Below are 18,339 nucleotides of genomic sequence, written 5' to 3'. Positions count from 1 at the left end.
TTTTGTAGATGAGGAGCTTGGGTACCTTGGGGGGTGAGGAGGCAGCAGGCACTACTTGGTCTCACGCCGGTAGATTTGCACAAGGAATGGCGCCTAAATTTGTCAGCACGGATGAGAGCTGTTGGGATCGGCCGGACAGCCGGGACAGTCAATTGGTAAGCGGCATCTCACACCCGGAAGGTGACCAGACGTGACTGGTTTGTACGGAAAATTCATGACAGCGCAGTAATACGGTCATTAATGGAACACCTGCTGGGTCTTTCCTGTTCCAGAGACTACAACCGGATTCTGAATGACTTGGCAGACGTTGTTGCTGACCAATTCAAGAGCGAACCTGGGCTGAGCAAGTACCCTCCCCCAGCGGGAACTTATAAATGAGGACCTGGTTTGGTAGATCGGGGAAAATTAATGGCATGTCAGACAACCTTCCTTGAAGTGACAGTCCAATTCTCAATCAGTTTCGATAACTCTGGCCCAGCATGGCCGAAAAATCTAAAATCGCCCTCGTACTAGTCGACCCCTACAACGACTTCCTGCACCCTGACGGCAAGCTCACCCCGTTGCTGAAAGACCTCGAGGAGAAAGAAACCATCAAACACATCGAGGAAGCCGTGGCTGCCGCCCGCCTGCATCGCATCCCAGTTTACTACGGACTACACCAGCACTGGACCCCATCTGCCTTTCAGGAATGGCGACACATGACACCCAACAACGTCAAGCAGGAGAGAATCAAGTTCTTCGAAGCAGGCACGTTTGGTGCCGAGATCTACCAGGGATTAGAACCAGATGCCAGCAATGGGGATGTGGTCGTGAGTCGACACTGGAATAGCGAGTGAGTTTTCTCGCCTTGACATGGTAGAGCTGCGCTGTTGCTAATGTGCATCTACTGGGAAGCTCCTTCCAGAATACCGACCTGGACTACCAGCTGCGCCAGCGCGAGATAGTGAATCTGGTGCTTGCCGGGCTGACGGCCAATACTTGTCTGGAAGCTACTGCGCGGCATGCTTTTGAGCTGTAAGTCTCTGGGGTATATGAGACAAGGAACTTGGTAGACGCTGATGATATTGTTTTACTACACAGAGGCTACAATGTGACTCTTCTGTAAGTAATTTGCTCCTCCGAGATTGCACATACTGATAGGAATGCTTTCGTAGCAAGGATGCCACGGCCGGGTGGTCTAAGGAGCTGACGGACGCGGCGACCGAGTTGGTCTGGCCGTTGTTTGCGCAGGTGAAGTCTGTGGAAGGATGGGTGGAATCTTTGAAGGCAGAGGAAAGTGCTTAATGTTGTTTGACAATACAATCGATCTAGCTGATGCTATACCAGAGTAGTTAATTTGGACTGAATAATGTAGATTATTGTTTAGTTGCTATGTCAAATTTGTCATCAATACCAATTGCAAAGCGTTCACTGCGTGTCACGATCACGTGCGAATAGACTGTTTGCCCATTCTTCTGACTAATCTACTCCCGCCTCGGCTTGTTGACGGAAACAGCTGAGAAACGTGCGAACATCTTCAATCTATCGCCCCTCAACCCACAACCACATACACCGATGGCCGTACGGAAGACACGTTCAAAACGCCCTACGCGTGGCTCAGATAACCGACGAGTTGGTGTCCGTACCGCCCACGCAGAGGCAATGTCGGAGTCGCCGGTCGCTCATCCCGAAACCCCATCACGGATCTCGTGGGTGGACACCCTCGCCGCCTTAGAGCGAGAACCCATGGCATCGCAGATCCAGCGGCATAAACAGTGGAAACGTACGTGTTCCTTCCCTGCCTCCTGCATCGACTGCCTTTCGTTCTTACAATGCCGAGCTTAGGAGATGGCTCGATCCACGAAACATACTGTCGGGTTTGCTTCCGCGAGGAGAACCTGGAGCCATGTGTGACCTGTCGACTGGCATTTCACGCCCACTGTCTGCCGACCGGGTGGATGCGAGATACCGACCACCACATGTTCTGCTCTGCCTGTGTCCGGCGCGAGTGGCATATCTCTCCTCCGACACTGACACCTCCTACCTCCCCACAACCGGCGGGGGTAGAGACATCAGGTGGAGCTCCCGCCGCCTCTCCCGCCCTCCATCCGAGAACACTGTCCTCTACTCCTTTGCCTCATGGCAGTCTATCTCATACCAAGCCGCTCATTTTCTCCCCGCTCCCCGGACACAGCCTCTTACACGAACCCAATCCAGCCAACGACAGCACTATCCCCGCCCCGCACCCCGACCCATCCCGCCCGCCAGCCCGCCGCAACCGCAAGTCCCGGTACACGAACCTCCCCGCCGATGTCGACGCCTCGCTGAACGTCCTCTACCGCGAACTAGAGTCGAACGCGTCGCTGCGGCTCGAGAACGAGGACCTGCGCGAGGAGAACCTGCGGTGCCAGCAGATCATCAAGATTCGGGATATGAGCCTGACGGCGCTGCGGCGCGAGGTGGAGTATCGGCGGTCGTCGGAGCAGGAGATGGAGACGCTGCACGCGACGGCGGCGCAGCTGGAGAGCGCGAGGAAGGAAGTGCAGGAACTGCGGGCGCGGAATGAAGCGTTGGAGGCGGAGCTGGAGCGGTCGAGGCAGGAGGCGGTTGAGGCGAAGGAGATGGTGAGTGATTGGAAGGCGAAGTTATCTACGCTATTGGGGAGCTGAACGCATCCAGAAACTCGGATGTATTTGTTGTCGGGCGTCTGAACTTGTAGTCATAGACATGATTTGGTTTATTGGGAATTCTAGCTGTCGTCGACTTACTTCCGCTGCCCTCTAAGTCTACCTAGTATCCTCTACCGCACCCTGTGAATACGGTGTCTTCTCACCTCGCCAACTCTATACACCCTGGCAATTGTCATATATTGAAACCCAAGTACCTCCAAACCAATCAAGCTTTCGCCCCCCACTCCCAACCAACCTTGGCCACTCTCGCAGCCAACGCAGCCCCCGCACCGAGTACAACACACACCCCCGCAAAGATCTGCGCCCCGATATAGCTGCCCCCAACGCGCGAGATCAACGCCCCCTCCAGCACCGGCCCTGTCAACGTCGCAAAGCCCACAATACTCAGGATCATCCCAATCCTGGTCCCCGTCCGCTTGATATCCGGGGTCATCGTCGTGGCAGTCGCGGGGAAGAGCGACTGCGCTGCGCCGCCCACCAGCCCATAGACAACCGCAAACACATACAGCCCGGCAACGGTGTCGACCGCCATCCAACATAGAATCACGATTGCGGAGGCAAAGCTGAGCGGAACCAAGACATTAAGTTTCCCAAGCCGGTCCCCGACAAGACTAGGTCCGACCCGTCCGAAAATGCCCACGCCGTTCAGCACCAGAATCAAATCCTGCGTGTCCGTCACCCCGAGGCGGTCGCGCGCGAAGGTCCCGAGGTAGAAGAAGGCGAAGTAGAGGCCCCAGAAGTTGAGGAACATGCTGGCTGTGAAGAAGAGGAAGGGCCGCTCGGTGAACGCGCCCCATTCGATCAGAGGGCCTGTTCGTCGGGGCGGAAGACGGGGCTGGAAGAGCACCACCCCGGGCATCTGCGTCACCAGCATCAGCAGCCCCGCGGCGCGGATCGTCCACCCGAACCCGATCTGCTGCGTGTACAGCAGCTGGTTCACCAGCACGGGGTAGATCAGGCCGCCTGTCGCGGCCCCGGCCGCGGCTACTCCCACCGCGAAGGCGCGTCTTTCGACAAAGTAGGAGGCCATGATCGAGAGTCCCGGGCTGAAGGTCAGGCCATTGCCCAGACCCATGCAGACGGCCTGCGTCAGGAAGATCTGCCAGTAGGTCTTGGCGAGGGAGAGCAGGAAGACGCCGAGCAGCTGGAGGAAGACCCCCAGCGTGAAGACGAGACGGAAGTAGCCTGCGTCGGTGGCGCGGCCGACCACCGCCCCGGCGAAGAAGAGAAGGGAGACCTGCACGCTGCCGATCCAGGAGATGGTCGAGGCGGACTGGGGCAGGGTTGCGGTGTACAGCTGCTCGAAGACGGAGAAGCTGTTGCTTACGCCCCAGGAGTTGAAGAAGACGAAGTGCATGCAGAGGACTTGCGTCCATGCCTGGAGGCCCCCGTCGGGCGGGGGTGGTAGCGGTGCGCTGTCTTCTGGATTGGGGCCGGGGCCTAGGCTTGGAAGACGAGCGAGGGCTCGAAGTGGCTTGTCCGTCCACTTCATTCTGAATCAACCTGAAGATTAGATGACTACCCCAAAGAATGATAGTTCACTGCCTATCGCAGGTAAAAATGGTTTGTGAGGATTGGTTAATGGTGAAGACACCCCCATATACCATCCAAGTCCAGCTCATCCGGGCAGGAGACGCAAGATTACAAATTTGATTACTGATCAGTCCAACAAATACCGACTACCGAGGCCAATACCTACCGATGTACTGCAGCTACCAGTCAATCACTACCAATATGGGCGGCCGTTATGCTTGAGCAAGGCGATGCATACGTGAGCTTACTGTACCTTACCATACCATACCATGCAGCGTGGGATAGCACGTGCTTACCAATCTTAGTCTGCAGTTGCCTATCGCAATAACACTGATTTTGTGGTTGTGCTGTTATCGCTCTTCCTCTCCTATACTTTGACTCATTTTCATGGTGACAGTGGAAGACCCTGAAGCAGATCGCCACGTGACTGTCGCGCTTTCCACTTCACCTTCTCATCTTCTCATCACTTTCCTCAAACTCTCAAACATCTCACCCCGCCGCTTCCACCCTCCTGCTTTCCTTCACAGTCTGATTGCACGTGCGTCGACTCTCGACTCAAATGTCAGTCGCCTCCTCGGCAGCCGATTCCTGGTTGCGAGTACTTTCCTGTTTCCCCATCCATGATAGTAGGTGAGTGTGGTCGTGAAAGTCACAAGATAACCAGACTCAACACCAGACGACTTTGTTCATCCTTGCCTGGTAGGTCCCAGAGCCGTGCAATGAATCCATCCTATGTGGCTTAACTGACTTCAAGATCGATTGCTGAATGATAGTCGATTCCACAGGAAACCCCCCGGTCGACGTTCCCCCCGGTCGACGTCCTCCCCGTTCCCCCCGTTCTCCAAGCTTCTGATTGCCTTCCAGATCTGCTGTACCTTGACTTCGAAACAAATTGACTTTGCCCCTCATCCGTTCCAACGAACCTGCTCGGTCCTCAGCAGCTGCAAAGAGATCCAGACTTGAGCTGGCGGTGGGATGAGCCATTGGCCAGCATCACTGCCGGCTGGACGGGTCGATGATGCGGGTGGCTTATGCGACTCCGACACCTCACCCTAGTCGTGATTCATCGCTGAGCCACTTCACCGGTTAACAGGTACTCTCGTGGATCTATAAAGGTGGCATGCAGAACGATAGAAGAAGTGGGATGCTCTTCTTCGTCGACGCATCCCCGTCCCACTGCTTCTGCCTGGAGACGTGACTTGACCATGACCCGCAGAGCCCTCGAGCAACTCGTCGACACGATCGCGGAGAATGGGGAGATCCTGAAGCAGCAAGTGCGACGCGAAGACCACGACTCGCTCGGAAGCTGCTTGGCTGACCATGTCGGATGAACGGAAATGCCTCCAAGGCGCGTCTGGCTGTCATTGACGCATCGAAGCGGCTGGTCCGTCTGGTGACTGGGCCATACGATCTTTTTTATGATATGATGGCCGAGGTAGCCCACAACCTCCTTGTCGGATGCACTGGTCAACAATTCCCAATGCTAATGCATCACGTTTGATAGGTTTTCCAGGTCGGCGCGATCCGGGCACTGATGAACTTCGGCATTCCCCAGTTGATCCCCCTCCATGAGCCTCTAGCCGCTATCGTCCTCGAACTCCTCTCCGGTCTCGGAAGAGACCCCCTCCGTCGCCTGATTCGATATACGGCAAGCTACGGCTTCCTGCAGGAGGTCGAGCCCGAGATGTTTGGTCACACTCCGCTGTCGGCCCTGTGCGTGCACGACCCCGTTGCCACGCGCAGCTGCATGTGGAACCTGAATGTTATTTTCCCGGTCGCGAGCAAGATCTATGAAGGGCTCAAGGTCGACCCGTCTGCCAGCGACAACACGCGCTGCGCCGCCAGTGTGGTCTACGCTTCCCCGGAGAAGCAAATCACCAATATCTGGGACTATCACCGATCGTCCCCGAAGCTGGAGCTTGGTTTTCATGACTATATTAATGCGACGACGCGGAGTGCGTACTACTCAGCCTTGCACGCCGTGCGGGGATTCGACTGGTCGAGCGTGCAGACTGTCGGTGATGTAAGAAGTAAAACTATCTCCAGCTTCTCGACTGAGATGCGCTAATGATGATGCTCATAGATTGGCGGCTCCTCGGGCCATGTGAGCATGGCGCTCACCGATGCACATCCCCACCTCCACTGCATCGTCGAAGACCTGCCCGACGTGATTAGCGAGAGCCGCCAGACGCTACCCCCAGCCTACGCGGACAAGATCGAGTACCTGGCCCATAGCTTCTTCGAGCCCCAGCCTGTCGCTTCAGCGGACTGCTTCCTTCTGCGTTTTGTCCTGCATAACTGGTCGGATGAGGACGTCTGTCGGATAATCGCGAACCTGTCGCCCGCCCTGCGGCCCGGCGTGTGGGTTCTCATCGCGGACATCGTCGTCCCAGAGATAGGATCTCCCTCGGGCCAGGTGGAGGCAATCGTGCGGTACATGGACTGCCGTATGCTAGCGCTGTTTGGGGGTCGGGAGCGGACCAAGAATGATATCGTCGCGCTGGTGCAGGGGGTGGATACTCGGCTGGTATGGAAGTCCTGCACGCAGCCGGAGGGGAGTGTGGCGAGCTTTCTGGCTTTTCAGTGTGTTTGAACTGCTTTTTTTGTCGTAGCTGGTAGCGAATCTTGAGATTGAGCTTGATGATGATGATCACATGAGTGCATTGCTTCTTCGCGATGTTGGGGCAGGTTGCGACTCCTTCGGCTCCCGTTGAATAGGTTTCCTAGCAACATAATGATTCTCGGTTCTCGGGCTAGGCATAATGTGAGACTATAGGCATCAACATGTATCATTGACAGTCATAAGCTATTACATTGACATCTTTAAAAAGACCGGTTAACGTGATATGTAGCCATGCATATCATCCATGTTGGGGCTGGACATTGGCCATATTGTTTCTTACTCTTGGGAACGATTAAAATCACTGACTGCCTTGATATATACAGAAAGGCAAACCCAGGAAAGAAAGGAATCGATTGTGTGAGTTGGTTTGATTTCCGTACATATCACTATTATTAGTGTTGTTGGATCTGAAACTGTTAAGTACTGATTACTGAGGCGGCACGGGCGAGGAAGCGACTGTGTCTTCCTTGGTTGGAAGACGGTGGCGTTTTCTTTCCCTCTTGCTTCCTCGTCACTTCTTCCTTTTTCACCACCCTCATGTCTCTCTTGTTCGAAATACCCTTGAGCGAATCCATCGTTTGAATGCTTTATTCGACCATCTTTATAGCATCACAGATAGCCTCATCCTTCCGATATAAGGTTGTCGCCCGCAGCACCAATGACCTCAGTCGTACTGTCCCTCCTGCCTCGCAGACTATTCAGCGGGATCCCTGTATTTGGCATTCAGCACGTTGCCGATCTTCAGCAGCTCCTCGCGCCAGTGAGCCGAATCGACCTTCGCAACAGCCGCCGGGTCCTTGTTGGGCCAGTCGGAATCATAATCCAGGTCCTCGCGCAGAGTCAATGTGCCAGTCCAGAAGGGTTCTCCCAGACCGTCCACTAGGCCGGGGCCCTGAGCGTCGCCAGCGTGGGGGTCCCTCCAGATGTTGACCTTGAACTCCTTTCCATTGCTGAAGAAGAAGTCGCCGGGCACATCTGCGGTCGCGGACACCTTTCCGGTGACGGGCTGCATGGCCACCTCGGGGTGCTCGGCCAAGGCGAGGATCAAGCCGTTGGCGAGGTCGTCGGCACTGATGCTGTCTTCTACTCCCGGGTCGGGGGATAAGGAGACGTTGGCGGCGGACAGGGCGACGTTCGGAGACCGGACCAGCACGTGGGAAATATGCTGCTGCGCCGGCGTGCCGTAAAGATAGAACGGGGTGTCCGTCTTTGGATATTGCGGGTCTCGGTTCACCACGTTCAACGGCCGGCTCTTGATGATATCGTCCTTAGTGATTGTGACCTCTCCTGTGGACAAGGCGCGCACGTCCCTGGAGTGTGACGTTAGTATTGGGATTTGATTCCGAGATGGGCTAAACAGGTAGGGAACATACAAGTCGGGATTCTCGTGTTGGCGGAGATAGTCCACCTTCGCGTATATCTCGGCGTTGAACGTTAAGTCCGTGTGGGGAAGATCGCGAATGCCCTGCTGAAGGTTGATCACATCCTGGGACACCAGGAGGAGAGATGTCTCTGGGCTTTGGTTCTTGCAATCCCGATACTTCTGTTCGAGGTCGGGGCTGAGGGTGGCGCGGACGATCAGCTGCTGGCGGAGAGTGGCAGTGTGGAACGAGGTTTGCAAGACCAGGAAGGTCTTTCCGGACTCCTCGATGCCTTGCAGGAGGAATTGGGCCTTGTGTGCCGCGGGGTCGTTGCGCTTTCGGACTTGTTGGACTTCTTCGTTGACGACTCGCTCGAATTCGTCCCACAGCGTGCCGATGAAGTAGTGCTTGGTGGGGAAGGGACTCATCACTACGTTGCGCAGGACGAACAGGTCTTCGTCGACCTCCGTGAGGCCCAATCTGCGCATGAAGGTCTTTGCGCACGCGCCGTAATGTTTGGGCTCAAACTTGGTCGAGGTCAGGTAGACGGGGATCTTGGTTGGGTCGGTGTCCACCCCCGTGATGGACAGCCGGTCAACGACCCTCTTCATCAGGTAGTTGGCTTCTTCGATGTCGGTGTTCAGGGTTGTCTTCGCCTCGTCGACGTAGAAGTTGAGGGCAAAGGCGTTGATATTGGTGTCGGAGCCCAGTTGGCGCAGCAGGTTCATTGCGACAGGGTCCTGCAGGAGGGCCTCGTTCTGCTGTCCCAGGATGCGCATTCGAATGAGATCCCGGTCGGCCTCAACCTCTGGGGAGTTGAAGGCGTGTCCCTCCTGCTCCCGGGGCAGTCGGTTGAACGGGACGCAGATGAAGTCCTTTCTGTTCTCCTGCCTGAAGTCACTGTGGACGGCATAGCGCACCGATAGCTGCCAAATTGTCAGACCAGATAATCAAGACTCGCTCGCGAGGAACCTACCCTGGAGCTGGTGAAAGATGCCTGACCCAGCAGCTTCCCGTATCCGTCGGGATCCAGACCAATCGTCTGGTTGGAGAGCCACGTTGACATGGCAGCTGCGCCAGGTTTGCTGCAAGAGCGACCATGAATGGATGGCTAGTCGGTGCACCCTCAGCTGGAGCAGTCACGGAAGAAACTTACCTTCCCTCTACCCCATATACCCCAATATTCTCTGCCGACCCCTGCGACAGATAGGGACTGGACCATGTCACCAAGTATCGCATCCGGCCGTCTCTGTACACCAAGCTCCCTGCCGGGTACGGGATATAGCCAGCCTTGTGGGGGTCGACCGTGATAGAGTCCGCATGGCGAAGAGCCAAGAGGTCGGTTTCAGTCTCCTTTCGCAGAGTCAGGGCTGGCACCGCGCCTCTGTCGGCGTCGCCCCGTTCAGGACCCCGGAGTCCTCGGCGCAGCATGGTGGCAAAGTACCCTCCCCAGGCAGCATCTGCATGAACAAGGAAAGACAGACCTTTCTCTTGCATGTCGTTTCGAATCCGCACAATCTCCGACAGCCGGTCGACAGCTCCCTCTTCGGTGGATCCAATCACGGCCACCACCGCATATACGGGGATCTGTTTGTCAAGGCACTCGTTCAGGGTAGCCCTCAATTGCGCCAGGTCGATGTGAGCGTCGTCATCCACCTCGACTTCAAGAAGATTCGCCGAGCCCAGCCCGGCAATGGCTGGACAGGTTAGCTTTCTAGTCCGTGGTGACATTGGCCGACCTGGGAATTTACATACCCAGTCCCTTCGGCCAGGAGTAATGGTTGGTCTTCGATACGATGAATTTCATCGCCTTGAGACTCCTATAAAAGTGGTGGGTCTCGTCGGTCTCCTCATGCAAGAGGCCCGCTGACTGGATGTTATAAGGCTCCAAGGCATTCTTGAGGTAGTCGCTCGAAATGCCAAACTCTCGGTACAGACGATCAGGCAGATCGAGGACAGTCTTGGGCTTCAGATTGAGAAGATCCCAGGTTGCTAACCGTGCAAATTTCTCTGCTCCGCCCCTGCAGGTTTCCACCTCGAACCGATCCGCGATGAAATTCAGGTTCCCGTTCACGATGGCTTGATGAAGGGCCAAAGGGTAGAACTTCAGGTTTCGCGCTGGTCATGTCAAAATGCATGATTTGGGACGTCTGAAAGGGAAGTAAGTACGTACCGACCCAGATCGATTCCAGATTGGCGACCGTGCCGTCGCAGGTGATATGGCCCCATGACATCGGCTCATTCTGTCTTTCTCTATGAGGGTCTTCTGTCAGGGGAGTTTTGTATCCGAACAGCTCGCCCAGTTGCTGTCCGACCAACAACTCTGCGACGGTGGTCATGGGACTGGCTTCGAGGGCGACGTTGTTGGGATTATACAGCATCGTCATGAAGTACCCCAGCAAAGACGGCATGGTCAAGTCAGTGCACATGTGGGCTTCATAGCGGGGAGACCAGAAAGGCACCGAGTGCTCTCCAAGGAGCTGGGCCACTTTTCGGACGACATCACCGAAGTTGTCCCTCACCTTCTGGAACTCCGGCGATCTCCGGACTTCCTTGGTGATGAACTTCTGGCTCTTTCAACGGGTCAGTCGACGCGAAACAGCAGAGGGGGGAAGGCGAGTACATGATCCTCGGGGTAGTAATCAAGCCGGGTTTCAAGCAGTTCATCCAGAATGGTGTTAATGTTTGCTCTGAAATCAGGCATGTTGGCAGCCCGTGGGCCGATGAAATAGTTGTTGATCACATTTTGGTTGGTGATTTGGTCTTCGCCGCGCTCAGCATGAGCTAGGACTGGAGGTGCATCAGCCATGATGGATGAGTTTTTATCGAAGACTCTGCCGGCTCTGGAAAGATGATGAACACCTTTAGCTGGACTGGCTTGGATGCGGCTTTTATAACAATATCCGATCTTTCGGAGTCTGCTCAGCCGGTTCTATTCAGGTCGCCTCGTATCGTCTATCAAGGTTATCCTTGTCCGGTGCGCCTCGATGCGTCCGACTTGACACCCACTCCACCCGAGCCAGCTTATGGTGGGCTGCGAAACTGCATGATGTGGTCACTCTCCTTCAAGCTCCATTGCAATCGTGGCTGATGGAGTTGCAGATCGATACTACCCCTCCTCCACACTCTCGGATCTCAGTTCTTTGACCTTGCACATCACACCTCTATGCCACGTGCCCCATCTCGATGGCTAAAGATTTCTACTACTAAGGGATCTCCCGATTTACAGAGTTCCTCGCGTACAAACTCAGTTCCTCACGATAAAAGTCACAGCCAACATTATTTCCGCCTAGCATACCTAGCCTACACCAGGTGTGGATGCCTTACAGAAAGAGGGACAGACCACTGTGGCTAGCTGACAGACCAATGATCTTTACTCGATGCGTCTAGCGATGCATACGCAAAGGCCCCTGCCCCCACACCAGGTTACTCCATTTCCTAGATGGTTCGTCGATTCATGTTGGATCGATTTGCCATCCGACTCGCCGAGGAGTAATTCGTGTTCGTGCATTACATCGTCAAAGGCTGACAAGGTGTTGTAGATCTCTACAGGATTCGGCTGAGCGGGGTGGGGATCTGCGGGTCCTGTTCAGCTCCCCCCACCTTTATGCACTGGATTGGACTGTGATAGCTCACGCAGCTGCATGTTTTCATACTGTGCAGAACCCCTCGACTCAGCTTGTAGATCGCAGATGTGTGAGTAAACAAGGTGAGCCGGGTGTGACGATGTCTAGTTTAGTGCGAGACTGACCCATTCACTTTACCCCACTAGGTCATTCAAGGCCTACTCAGCTCGCCACTGTCTGATCGCCGGGAGTTGCCCAGCTGTTGTATTTTATTCGTTCATCTTGCAAGCCATCCAAGAGATAATTACGGTCCTTCTATGTAATGCTTGAACCTCGCTGAGCTTTGCACCCAGTTCCTAAGGGCGCCACACCCCGCACGCTCCCCGAACTACTAATCTATGCAAGGTTGCCTCCCGACGCCTATAATCTGCACACCCCGCCATCCCGGCTGTATGTACTACGTAATTTATTAGCGAATGACCAATGCGGATGCTTGGCGAGGGTGATTGCAGCAAGGTTTGAAGATCTGACCTTGAACCTCCGAGCACTTTCTAAACTGCTGCGTTGTTGCCTGGTAAGCCTGCGGCGCTGGCGCGTCGCGCGCAGACATGGGAGGTTTCTATCTTTGGCCAGAAACAGCGATTTTAAACGCCTTCTTTTGGAGTAGTTAGTTTTAGGCAGACAGGGTGGTGTGGTCTGCTGCATAGAACCCGATAATTGTCGTGTTGGAATCTACCCAAACCATGCGACCCTATGTTTTCTTGCTCTTCAGATTGTCTGGATTGTACCCTAGCCGGCTGTCTACCGCATTGGGTCCAATCACGTACTCGCGGTACGATATTCAGTCGTACCCTTGATAACCCAACTATTGAGTATGGGGACATAAAACCCTTGAAAATTGCCCTGTGGAAGAGTGCTCATAAGTATCGTAGCTGCAGAGCTCTCGGCGATGAACAGGTTTGCAATATTTGGGGCCTGCCGGTATGCCCTTGCCGTCCCGCCGAGCATCTACCAGGCTCTATCTATCTCTTGATGACTACGAACCCCGGATTTCTCGTTCTCGAGGGCAATGCATGCTCTCCGGACTGTGCCGTACACTTAAATCAGACCTTGGAACAGTAGCGAAATGCGAATGCGCAGCAGGGGGTTCGAGGATCTTGCATTGAATGAAACAAAAAAAAAACCTTCCCGACTATAGGAAAGTCTGCATTAGAAGGGATGCAGATCTTAGATGCCTATGACTTTGTGTTTGACTAGCGTGTCAGACAGATATGTTGTGCTAGGCGCGACATGTTGCGGAGTTGATAGGGGTAGATATCTCTAACTTGCAACTCTCACTTTCTCCGGCCGTGCAATTGGATTTTCTATACATATAAATGCAGACGCAGCCCTGCTGGATTGGTTTCTATGTTCTCGGCTCTTGATGTGATCGATGTTCATAAAAACATTAATATTTGACTTTACTCCCTTCCACTCCCGGTCATTAAGCCACTTTCCGCCACGAGTTCACCCACTTCTTAAAGATTGGAGAGATTGTTTCCATATTGCCCGTCCGAACAATCAATACCAACTGTATATCCCCATCTTCTGCCCCAACGATCAATCAACCATCCGACTAGTGGAACTATTCCCAGCAGTACCTCAGGAACACATATATTGTATTCCGAGAATTGTCCGGGCTGCGCTCAATTGGGCAATATTGTTTGTTTGCAACGTTTGCACTGTGATCAGGTGATTTCGACCAACAGAAAATTAGTCCCTCGCGTCAGATGCTATCAGACTGAGGCCATTATCTCTTGCAGAAGAATAGATTACCTGAATGTGCGTCAATGCAACCTCCCCTGCAGGTGTCCCACACTAGCTGCTGGAGACCCCGCCTCGCAATGGCGCGATACACCGGACTCCGGCCTCGCTCCGACGCGCCAAGATAACTGCCTGCTGCTGTCTCAGTCGCTCAATCAAGCGTCCAACATGGTAAGAAGTGAAGACGGACAGATTCTATCATTTCCGCAATGTCAAAGGTTCTCTAAATGTTGATGAAGAGAGTTTGTCGGCAATGCTCGAGAAAGATGACAGAACCGAGCCGAGGAAGCCACATTGTCGAAGATAATCCTTCACTGATAAGCAAGCGGAAAGGAAGCTTAGATCCGGCTTGGCACTCGGCAAGGAGTATGACGAATCTGCAGAACGAGAGTTGGATTGGGTTGGTTCCTGCATCACACCTCATTTACGGTGCACGCCATCCCCGGCGTTGCACCGCTCCCCGTCGGAGCAATCAATCCACCCGCAATGGCCTCATCACTACGCCAAAAAGATTTATAACAGGCGGCCACGTCGCTGCCTGTCTGCTCCTCGCCCTTCTCCCCCAGTGTCTCCTTCCCCGTTGCTGGATCTCCCCTCATCATGGTCGCCTTCTCGCGCATCTCTGCCGGCCTGTTGGCCGTGGCCGCCCCTGCTTGGGCCAACGTGGTGCTGGAGAAGATCCAGGCCGTGCCCAGCAGCTGGTCGCTTGTTGAGGAAGCCGACACCAGCTCGAACATTACTCTTTCCGTGGCCTTGACGCGCCAGAACCTGGACCAACTCGAGTCCAAGCTGCTGTCCGTCTCCACCCCGGGCGAAAGCACCTACGGCCAGTACCTCGACGCGGACGAAGTCAACGCCCAGTTCCCTCTGGCCGACCACTCGACGGTCATCTCCTGGCTCACCGAGGCGGGCGTCACCGACATCTCCCACCAGGGCGGGTTGATCAGCTTTGCCACCACCGTCGGCACGGCCAACAAGCTGCTCAACACCACCTTCTCGGTCTACGAGAAGGCCGGCACCCAGAAGGTGCGCACCACCCAGTACTCTGTGCCCGACAGCTTGAGCGGGTCGATCGACCTGATCGCTCCCACCGTCTTCTTCGGCAAGACGCGCGCCGAGCGCGCCGCCGCCTTCCAGGCCGTCAAGGTGGCCCGACGGTCCAGCAGCGCCAGCCAGTACATCACCCCGACCTTGCTGAAGCAGCAGTACAACATCGACTACACCCCCAAGGCTTCGTCCGGCAGTCGCATCGGTTTCGGAAGTTTCTTGGGCGAGTCCGCCCTGTACTCGGACCTCGATCTGTTCACCGAGCGCTTCGGCATCCCGCAGCAGAACTTCACCGTGGAGTTGATCAACGGTGGCGTCAACAACCAAGAGGAGGACGGGGGTGAGGCCGATCTGGATGTGCAGAACATTGTGGGCCTCTCGCATCCCCTGCCGGTGGTTGAGTTCATCACTGCTGGATCTCCGTATGTAATCCCAAAATGGATCGGGGTTGAAAGTGGTTACTAACGAGACGAAAGTCCCTTCATCCCTAACGTGGTGGAGACCACGGATACCAACGAGCCCTACGTGGAGTACTATGAGTACCTGCTGAACAAGACCAACGACGAGCTGCCGCAGGTTATCACCAACTCCTACGGTGACGATGAGGATGTACGTTTAATCACCCTCATAGTAGTGCTTCGACTGACCCTATAGACTGTTCCGTATGCCTATGCCACGCGCGTCTGCAACCTCATCGGGCTGATCGGCCTGCGCGGTATTTCGGTTCTGGAGTCGTCGGGTGATTCGGGTGAGTTGTCTGCGTTCAGCCGTGCAAGCCGCCGACTAACATGGTCCAGGTGTTGGTGAGGCCTGTCTCTCGAACGACGGCACCGACACCGTTCAGTTCACCCCCGAGTTCCCCGGCACATGCCCCTACATCACTGCCGTGGGTGGTACCCAGGACATCCCCGAGATCGCCTGGGTGGACAGCAGCGGCGGCTTTAGCAACTACTTCGCGCGCCCGTCCTACCAAGCTGATCAGGTCGAGACCTACCTGGACAAGCACATTTCCGCGGCCGTTAAGGAGTACTACACTCCGTATGTCAACTTCACCGGGCGCGCATTCCCGGATATTGCCGCCTATGGTGGTTCGCCCTAGTAAGTTCCTCTCCGTGACTTCTTGATATGCCGAAATGACTCTGACGGGTAAATCAGCTATGAAACCTATGTGAACGGTGAACTGGAGCTCATCGGCGGTACTTCGGGCGCCAGTCCCGTCGTTGCTGCCATCATCGCGTTGCTCAACGACGCTCGTCTGCGCGCGGGAAAGACGTCCCTGGGCTTCCTAAACCCCTGGTTGTACTCTAGTGGATACAAGAGCTTGAATGACATTACCTCGGGTAGGGCGGGTGGATGTGATGGCAGCTCGGCCGGGACGGGCTACATCCCGTGGGCCAGCTGGAATGCCACTGCGGGCTGGGATCCGGCCACCGGTTTGGGAACTCCTAACTTCGCCAAGCTCAAGGCGGCCGTGTTGGCTTTGTAAGGAATTGTGCATGATTATGTATCTACTGAGTGATCACGTCGCTTGGCGGCAGTATATGTTTATAACAAGTGATGGTCAATGCGAGAAACGTTCCTCAATTTTCTATTTCAGTGGAGGTGCCAGTGAGTGCGACCGGAAGGACAATTGGATTGGCCATGAACCAGCAATGACAGGCAAGGTCTCAGTTGGCGGAGCAGCGTTTAATTGCAGTGTCGAGCTGTCAGGGTCGAGACTGAGACCCTTTGGATTAAGGTGAAACGGAGAGCCAGCGTGCGGGTGTTTCAGCACACGCCCGTCAATCTAACCCCGACACCCGCTCCACTTTCCATCCTCCCCACCGCAACCAGGTCCGTCAAGATAAAAAGATCCCTCAGCCCACAACTCATTCTCCAAACCAACTGTGCCGGTCACACATTCCATTCTCTTACTTTTCTTCGTCACTCCTTCGCCCTTCACTCACTATGAAGTCTTTCGTTTCCCTTCTCGCTTTTCCCGCTTCCTCGCTGGCTGGAACCGTGTTGTGGAGCGGCATTTTCAACTCTTCTGCTACCGTCGAGGACTTTGATGATTGTAATTCAACCCTCTCTCCCGGTCGCCATGGGCTTCGAGCTGACAAGATAGGGTCATGGTCCAACCAGATCGAACCGTGGCAATGGTACATCCATGGCACCGGCAACACGTCGGATTACCTGGGTCTGTCCACGGACTTCAAGAACCCCGCCGACACGAGCGACGCCCAGGGGCTGCGCATCAGCATTGTATGCCAATTTCCATTTGACGACGGGATTGCGCGAGCTAACATATCCATTCCGATAGGACGGCACCTCTTACTGGGAAGGTCAAACGATGGAGCGCTCCGAACTGATCCCCCAGACCAAGGCCGACCTCGGCTCCGGCCACCTCTACTACCACTTCTCCCTGTCGACCAAGACGACTAACGCGCCCGACGCCTCCTTCGAGCACCAGATCGCCTTCTTCGAGAGCCACTTCACCGAGCTGCAGTACGGTCTGGCCTCTGGGGCATCCGGGTCCTCCGACAACACACTCCGCTGGAACGCCGGCGGCAACACCCACTGGTCTGTGCAGCTGGAGGCCGGCAACTGGTACAACTTTGCGTATGATATCGACTTCGACGCGCAGACGGTGGGTCTGTGGGCGTCCAACGGCTCCGACCCCTTGACCGAGGTTGTGTCGCCCGTCAGCGCGTCCGCCTCGTCCAACTCGGCCGACTGGCACGTCGGCGAGCTGCGTCTGCCTGGTAGCGGAAGCTCGAACGATGCGGCGGAGGATTGGTTCTGGTCTGGTGTTTATGTTGAGAGGGCGCCGATCACGAAGGAGATTGGGTCGGGTAGCGCGTCGAGCTCCAGCTCCAGCTCTGCGGACACATCTAGCTCTGTCAGCTCTGCCAGCTCTTCGACCTCTTCCGCTGCTAAGTCCACCGCCGAGGCTACCTCAAGCACCACCGTCGCCGCTGCTACTACCAGCACTGCTGCCTCGACCACTATCTCTGCCACTCAGACTGTTGCAACCGCTGAACCCGTCGTTGTCTCCTCCGCAGCCACTAGCTCCGTCTCCACTGCCGCTGCGGCCGTGACTTCGGCTGCTGCTCCCTCGGTGACCACGGAAGTGGCAGTAGAGGCTGCGACGACGGCCACGGCTGCCTCAGTGGCGCTGGCTACTCCCACCACCCCGACTGAGGTTCTGGATGATATTCGCGCTATCTTCGGTGCGCTTGTCTCTCGGTCCAGTGGTGTGCATGCTCGGGATTTTGCTCGTCGTGCTTAGATTCTGTTGATGCCTTTGCTCCTGCTGGGTGATGGTGAGAATGAGAAGACCGAGGGGAGTGATTGCGGGTGTCTTGCGGGAGCCTATATCTTGAATTCTTAATTTGTTAGTCAATTTAGTGCCTTATTTTGTGCTGCGTGACGCTTCTAGTGGGTGAGAGTATGAGTATACCACGTACGAAGAAATCCACGCTGCTAGCTATTGCAACAGATCTCACCCCTTAGTGCGCTCTACTTTTGCCTATCCCCTGGGCAGCATCGCTCGGACCGGGTTCTGTAGGTTTGTCGGTAACAACTTGGATAGTGATGTTTGATTTCTGGTCAGTCAAAGCTTCCTGAACTGCTATCGAATTCTCAAGCTCATTGCGTAGGACTTTTTCACTCACATTCCCCACCTTTAGATTCCACTGTCTCCAATCCATTTCCGCTCTGATACCATGCGTGTCTCGAGAGATACCTTAGCAGAA

The 18,339-nt window shown here is 55.2% G+C and overlaps 7 protein-coding genes across 7 annotated transcripts; 5 read left to right on the top strand and 2 right to left on the bottom strand.

The window, feature by feature from the left end:
• Positions 1 to 421: 421 nt before the first annotated feature.
• On the top strand, positions 422 to 1,341 carry BO72DRAFT_445606 (cysteine hydrolase family protein). Its single transcript, XM_040944095.1, has 4 exons — positions 422 to 832; positions 895 to 1,014; positions 1,081 to 1,101; positions 1,155 to 1,341. The coding sequence occupies exons 1-4, from the start codon at positions 480 to 482 to the stop codon at positions 1,282 to 1,284; spliced, it is 624 nt and encodes a 207-aa protein (XP_040804282.1). The 5' UTR covers positions 422 to 479; the 3' UTR covers positions 1,285 to 1,341.
• Positions 1,342 to 1,716: 375 nt separating this feature from the next.
• On the top strand, positions 1,717 to 2,730 carry BO72DRAFT_445605 (uncharacterized protein). Its single transcript, XM_040944094.1, has one exon. It carries the CDS (start codon positions 1,959 to 1,961, stop codon positions 2,646 to 2,648), a length of 690 nt encoding a protein of 229 aa, XP_040804281.1. The 5' UTR covers positions 1,717 to 1,958; the 3' UTR covers positions 2,649 to 2,730.
• Positions 2,731 to 2,874: 144 nt separating this feature from the next.
• On the bottom strand, positions 2,875 to 4,956 carry BO72DRAFT_503245 (monocarboxylate permease; the record flags this gene model as incomplete). The annotated part of the gene is made up of 2 exons (XM_040949105.1): positions 4,576 to 4,956; positions 2,875 to 4,091 (listed from the first exon to the last, which is right to left on the bottom strand). Exons 1-2 carry the CDS (start codon positions 4,589 to 4,591, stop codon positions 2,875 to 2,877), a joined length of 1,233 nt encoding a protein of 410 aa, XP_040804280.1. The 5' UTR covers positions 4,592 to 4,956.
• A 573-nt stretch (positions 4,957 to 5,529) lies between these two features.
• Positions 5,530 to 6,795, top strand: BO72DRAFT_371890 (putative O-methyltransferase; the record flags this gene model as incomplete). Its single annotated transcript, XM_040941026.1, has 3 exons — positions 5,530 to 5,637; positions 5,707 to 6,225; positions 6,286 to 6,795. 3 exons carry the CDS (start codon positions 5,530 to 5,532, stop codon positions 6,793 to 6,795), a joined length of 1,137 nt encoding a protein of 378 aa, XP_040804279.1.
• Positions 6,796 to 7,076: 281 nt separating this feature from the next.
• BO72DRAFT_484086 (pyridoxal phosphate-dependent decarboxylase family protein) lies at positions 7,077 to 11,024 on the bottom strand. The gene is made up of 7 exons (XM_040947838.1): positions 10,810 to 11,024; positions 10,360 to 10,759; positions 9,942 to 10,304; positions 9,343 to 9,883; positions 9,163 to 9,271; positions 8,199 to 9,112; positions 7,077 to 8,135 (listed from the first exon to the last, which is right to left on the bottom strand). Exons 1-7 carry the CDS (start codon positions 10,993 to 10,995, stop codon positions 7,520 to 7,522), a joined length of 3,129 nt encoding a protein of 1,042 aa, XP_040804278.1. The 5' UTR covers positions 10,996 to 11,024; the 3' UTR covers positions 7,077 to 7,519.
• Positions 11,025 to 14,099: 3,075 nt separating this feature from the next.
• BO72DRAFT_525483 (S53 family peptidase) lies at positions 14,100 to 16,161 on the top strand. The gene is made up of 5 exons (XM_040949958.1): positions 14,100 to 15,024; positions 15,079 to 15,211; positions 15,257 to 15,350; positions 15,400 to 15,700; positions 15,758 to 16,161. The coding sequence occupies exons 1-5, from the start codon at positions 14,156 to 14,158 to the stop codon at positions 16,086 to 16,088; spliced, it is 1,728 nt and encodes a 575-aa protein (XP_040804277.1). The 5' UTR covers positions 14,100 to 14,155; the 3' UTR covers positions 16,089 to 16,161.
• A 314-nt stretch (positions 16,162 to 16,475) lies between these two features.
• On the top strand, positions 16,476 to 17,941 carry BO72DRAFT_475562 (glycoside hydrolase family 131 protein). The gene is made up of 3 exons (XM_040947332.1): positions 16,476 to 16,658; positions 16,710 to 16,846; positions 16,905 to 17,941. The coding sequence occupies exons 1-3, from the start codon at positions 16,550 to 16,552 to the stop codon at positions 17,871 to 17,873; spliced, it is 1,215 nt and encodes a 404-aa protein (XP_040804276.1). The 5' UTR covers positions 16,476 to 16,549; the 3' UTR covers positions 17,874 to 17,941.
• The last annotated feature ends 398 nt before the right edge of the window (positions 17,942 to 18,339 follow it).

Source organism: Aspergillus fijiensis, assembly GCF_003184825.1.
Source record: "Aspergillus fijiensis CBS 313.89 unplaced genomic scaffold BO72scaffold_10, whole genome shotgun sequence".
In the NCBI taxonomy this organism is placed as follows: Eukaryota; Fungi; Ascomycota; class Eurotiomycetes; order Eurotiales; family Aspergillaceae; genus Aspergillus; species Aspergillus fijiensis.
This window is presented reverse-complemented; position numbering and strand designations above follow the sequence as displayed.

Coding starts and splice junctions, on each gene's coding strand:
- BO72DRAFT_445606 (XM_040944095.1), top strand. CDS start 480: ATGGCCGAAAAATCTAAAATCGCCCTCGTACTAGTCGACCCCTACAAC. Junction 833..894: donor AGTCGACACTGGAATAGCGA/GTGAGTTTTCTC, acceptor TCTACTGGGAAG/CTCCTTCCAGAATACCGACC. Junction 1,015..1,080: donor GCGCGGCATGCTTTTGAGCT/GTAAGTCTCTGG, acceptor TTTACTACACAG/AGGCTACAATGTGACTCTTC.
- BO72DRAFT_445605 (XM_040944094.1), top strand. CDS start 1,959: ATGTTCTGCTCTGCCTGTGTCCGGCGCGAGTGGCATATCTCTCCTCCG.
- BO72DRAFT_484086 (XM_040947838.1), bottom strand. CDS start 10,995: ATGGCTGATGCACCTCCAGTCCTAGCTCATGCTGAGCGCGGCGAAGAC. Junction 10,760..10,809: donor ATTACTACCCCGAGGATCAT/GTACTCGCCTTC, acceptor ACCCGTTGAAAG/AGCCAGAAGTTCATCACCAA. Junction 10,305..10,359: donor TCTGGAATCGATCTGGGTCG/GTACGTACTTAC, acceptor TGACATGACCAG/CGCGAAACCTGAAGTTCTAC.
- BO72DRAFT_525483 (XM_040949958.1), top strand. CDS start 14,156: ATGGTCGCCTTCTCGCGCATCTCTGCCGGCCTGTTGGCCGTGGCCGCC. Junction 15,025..15,078: donor TTCATCACTGCTGGATCTCC/GTATGTAATCCC, acceptor ACGAGACGAAAG/TCCCTTCATCCCTAACGTGG. Junction 15,701..15,757: donor GCCTATGGTGGTTCGCCCTA/GTAAGTTCCTCT, acceptor CGGGTAAATCAG/CTATGAAACCTATGTGAACG.
- BO72DRAFT_475562 (XM_040947332.1), top strand. CDS start 16,550: ATGAAGTCTTTCGTTTCCCTTCTCGCTTTTCCCGCTTCCTCGCTGGCT. Junction 16,659..16,709: donor CGTCGAGGACTTTGATGATT/GTAATTCAACCC, acceptor CTGACAAGATAG/GGTCATGGTCCAACCAGATC. Junction 16,847..16,904: donor AGGGGCTGCGCATCAGCATT/GTATGCCAATTT, acceptor CCATTCCGATAG/GACGGCACCTCTTACTGGGA.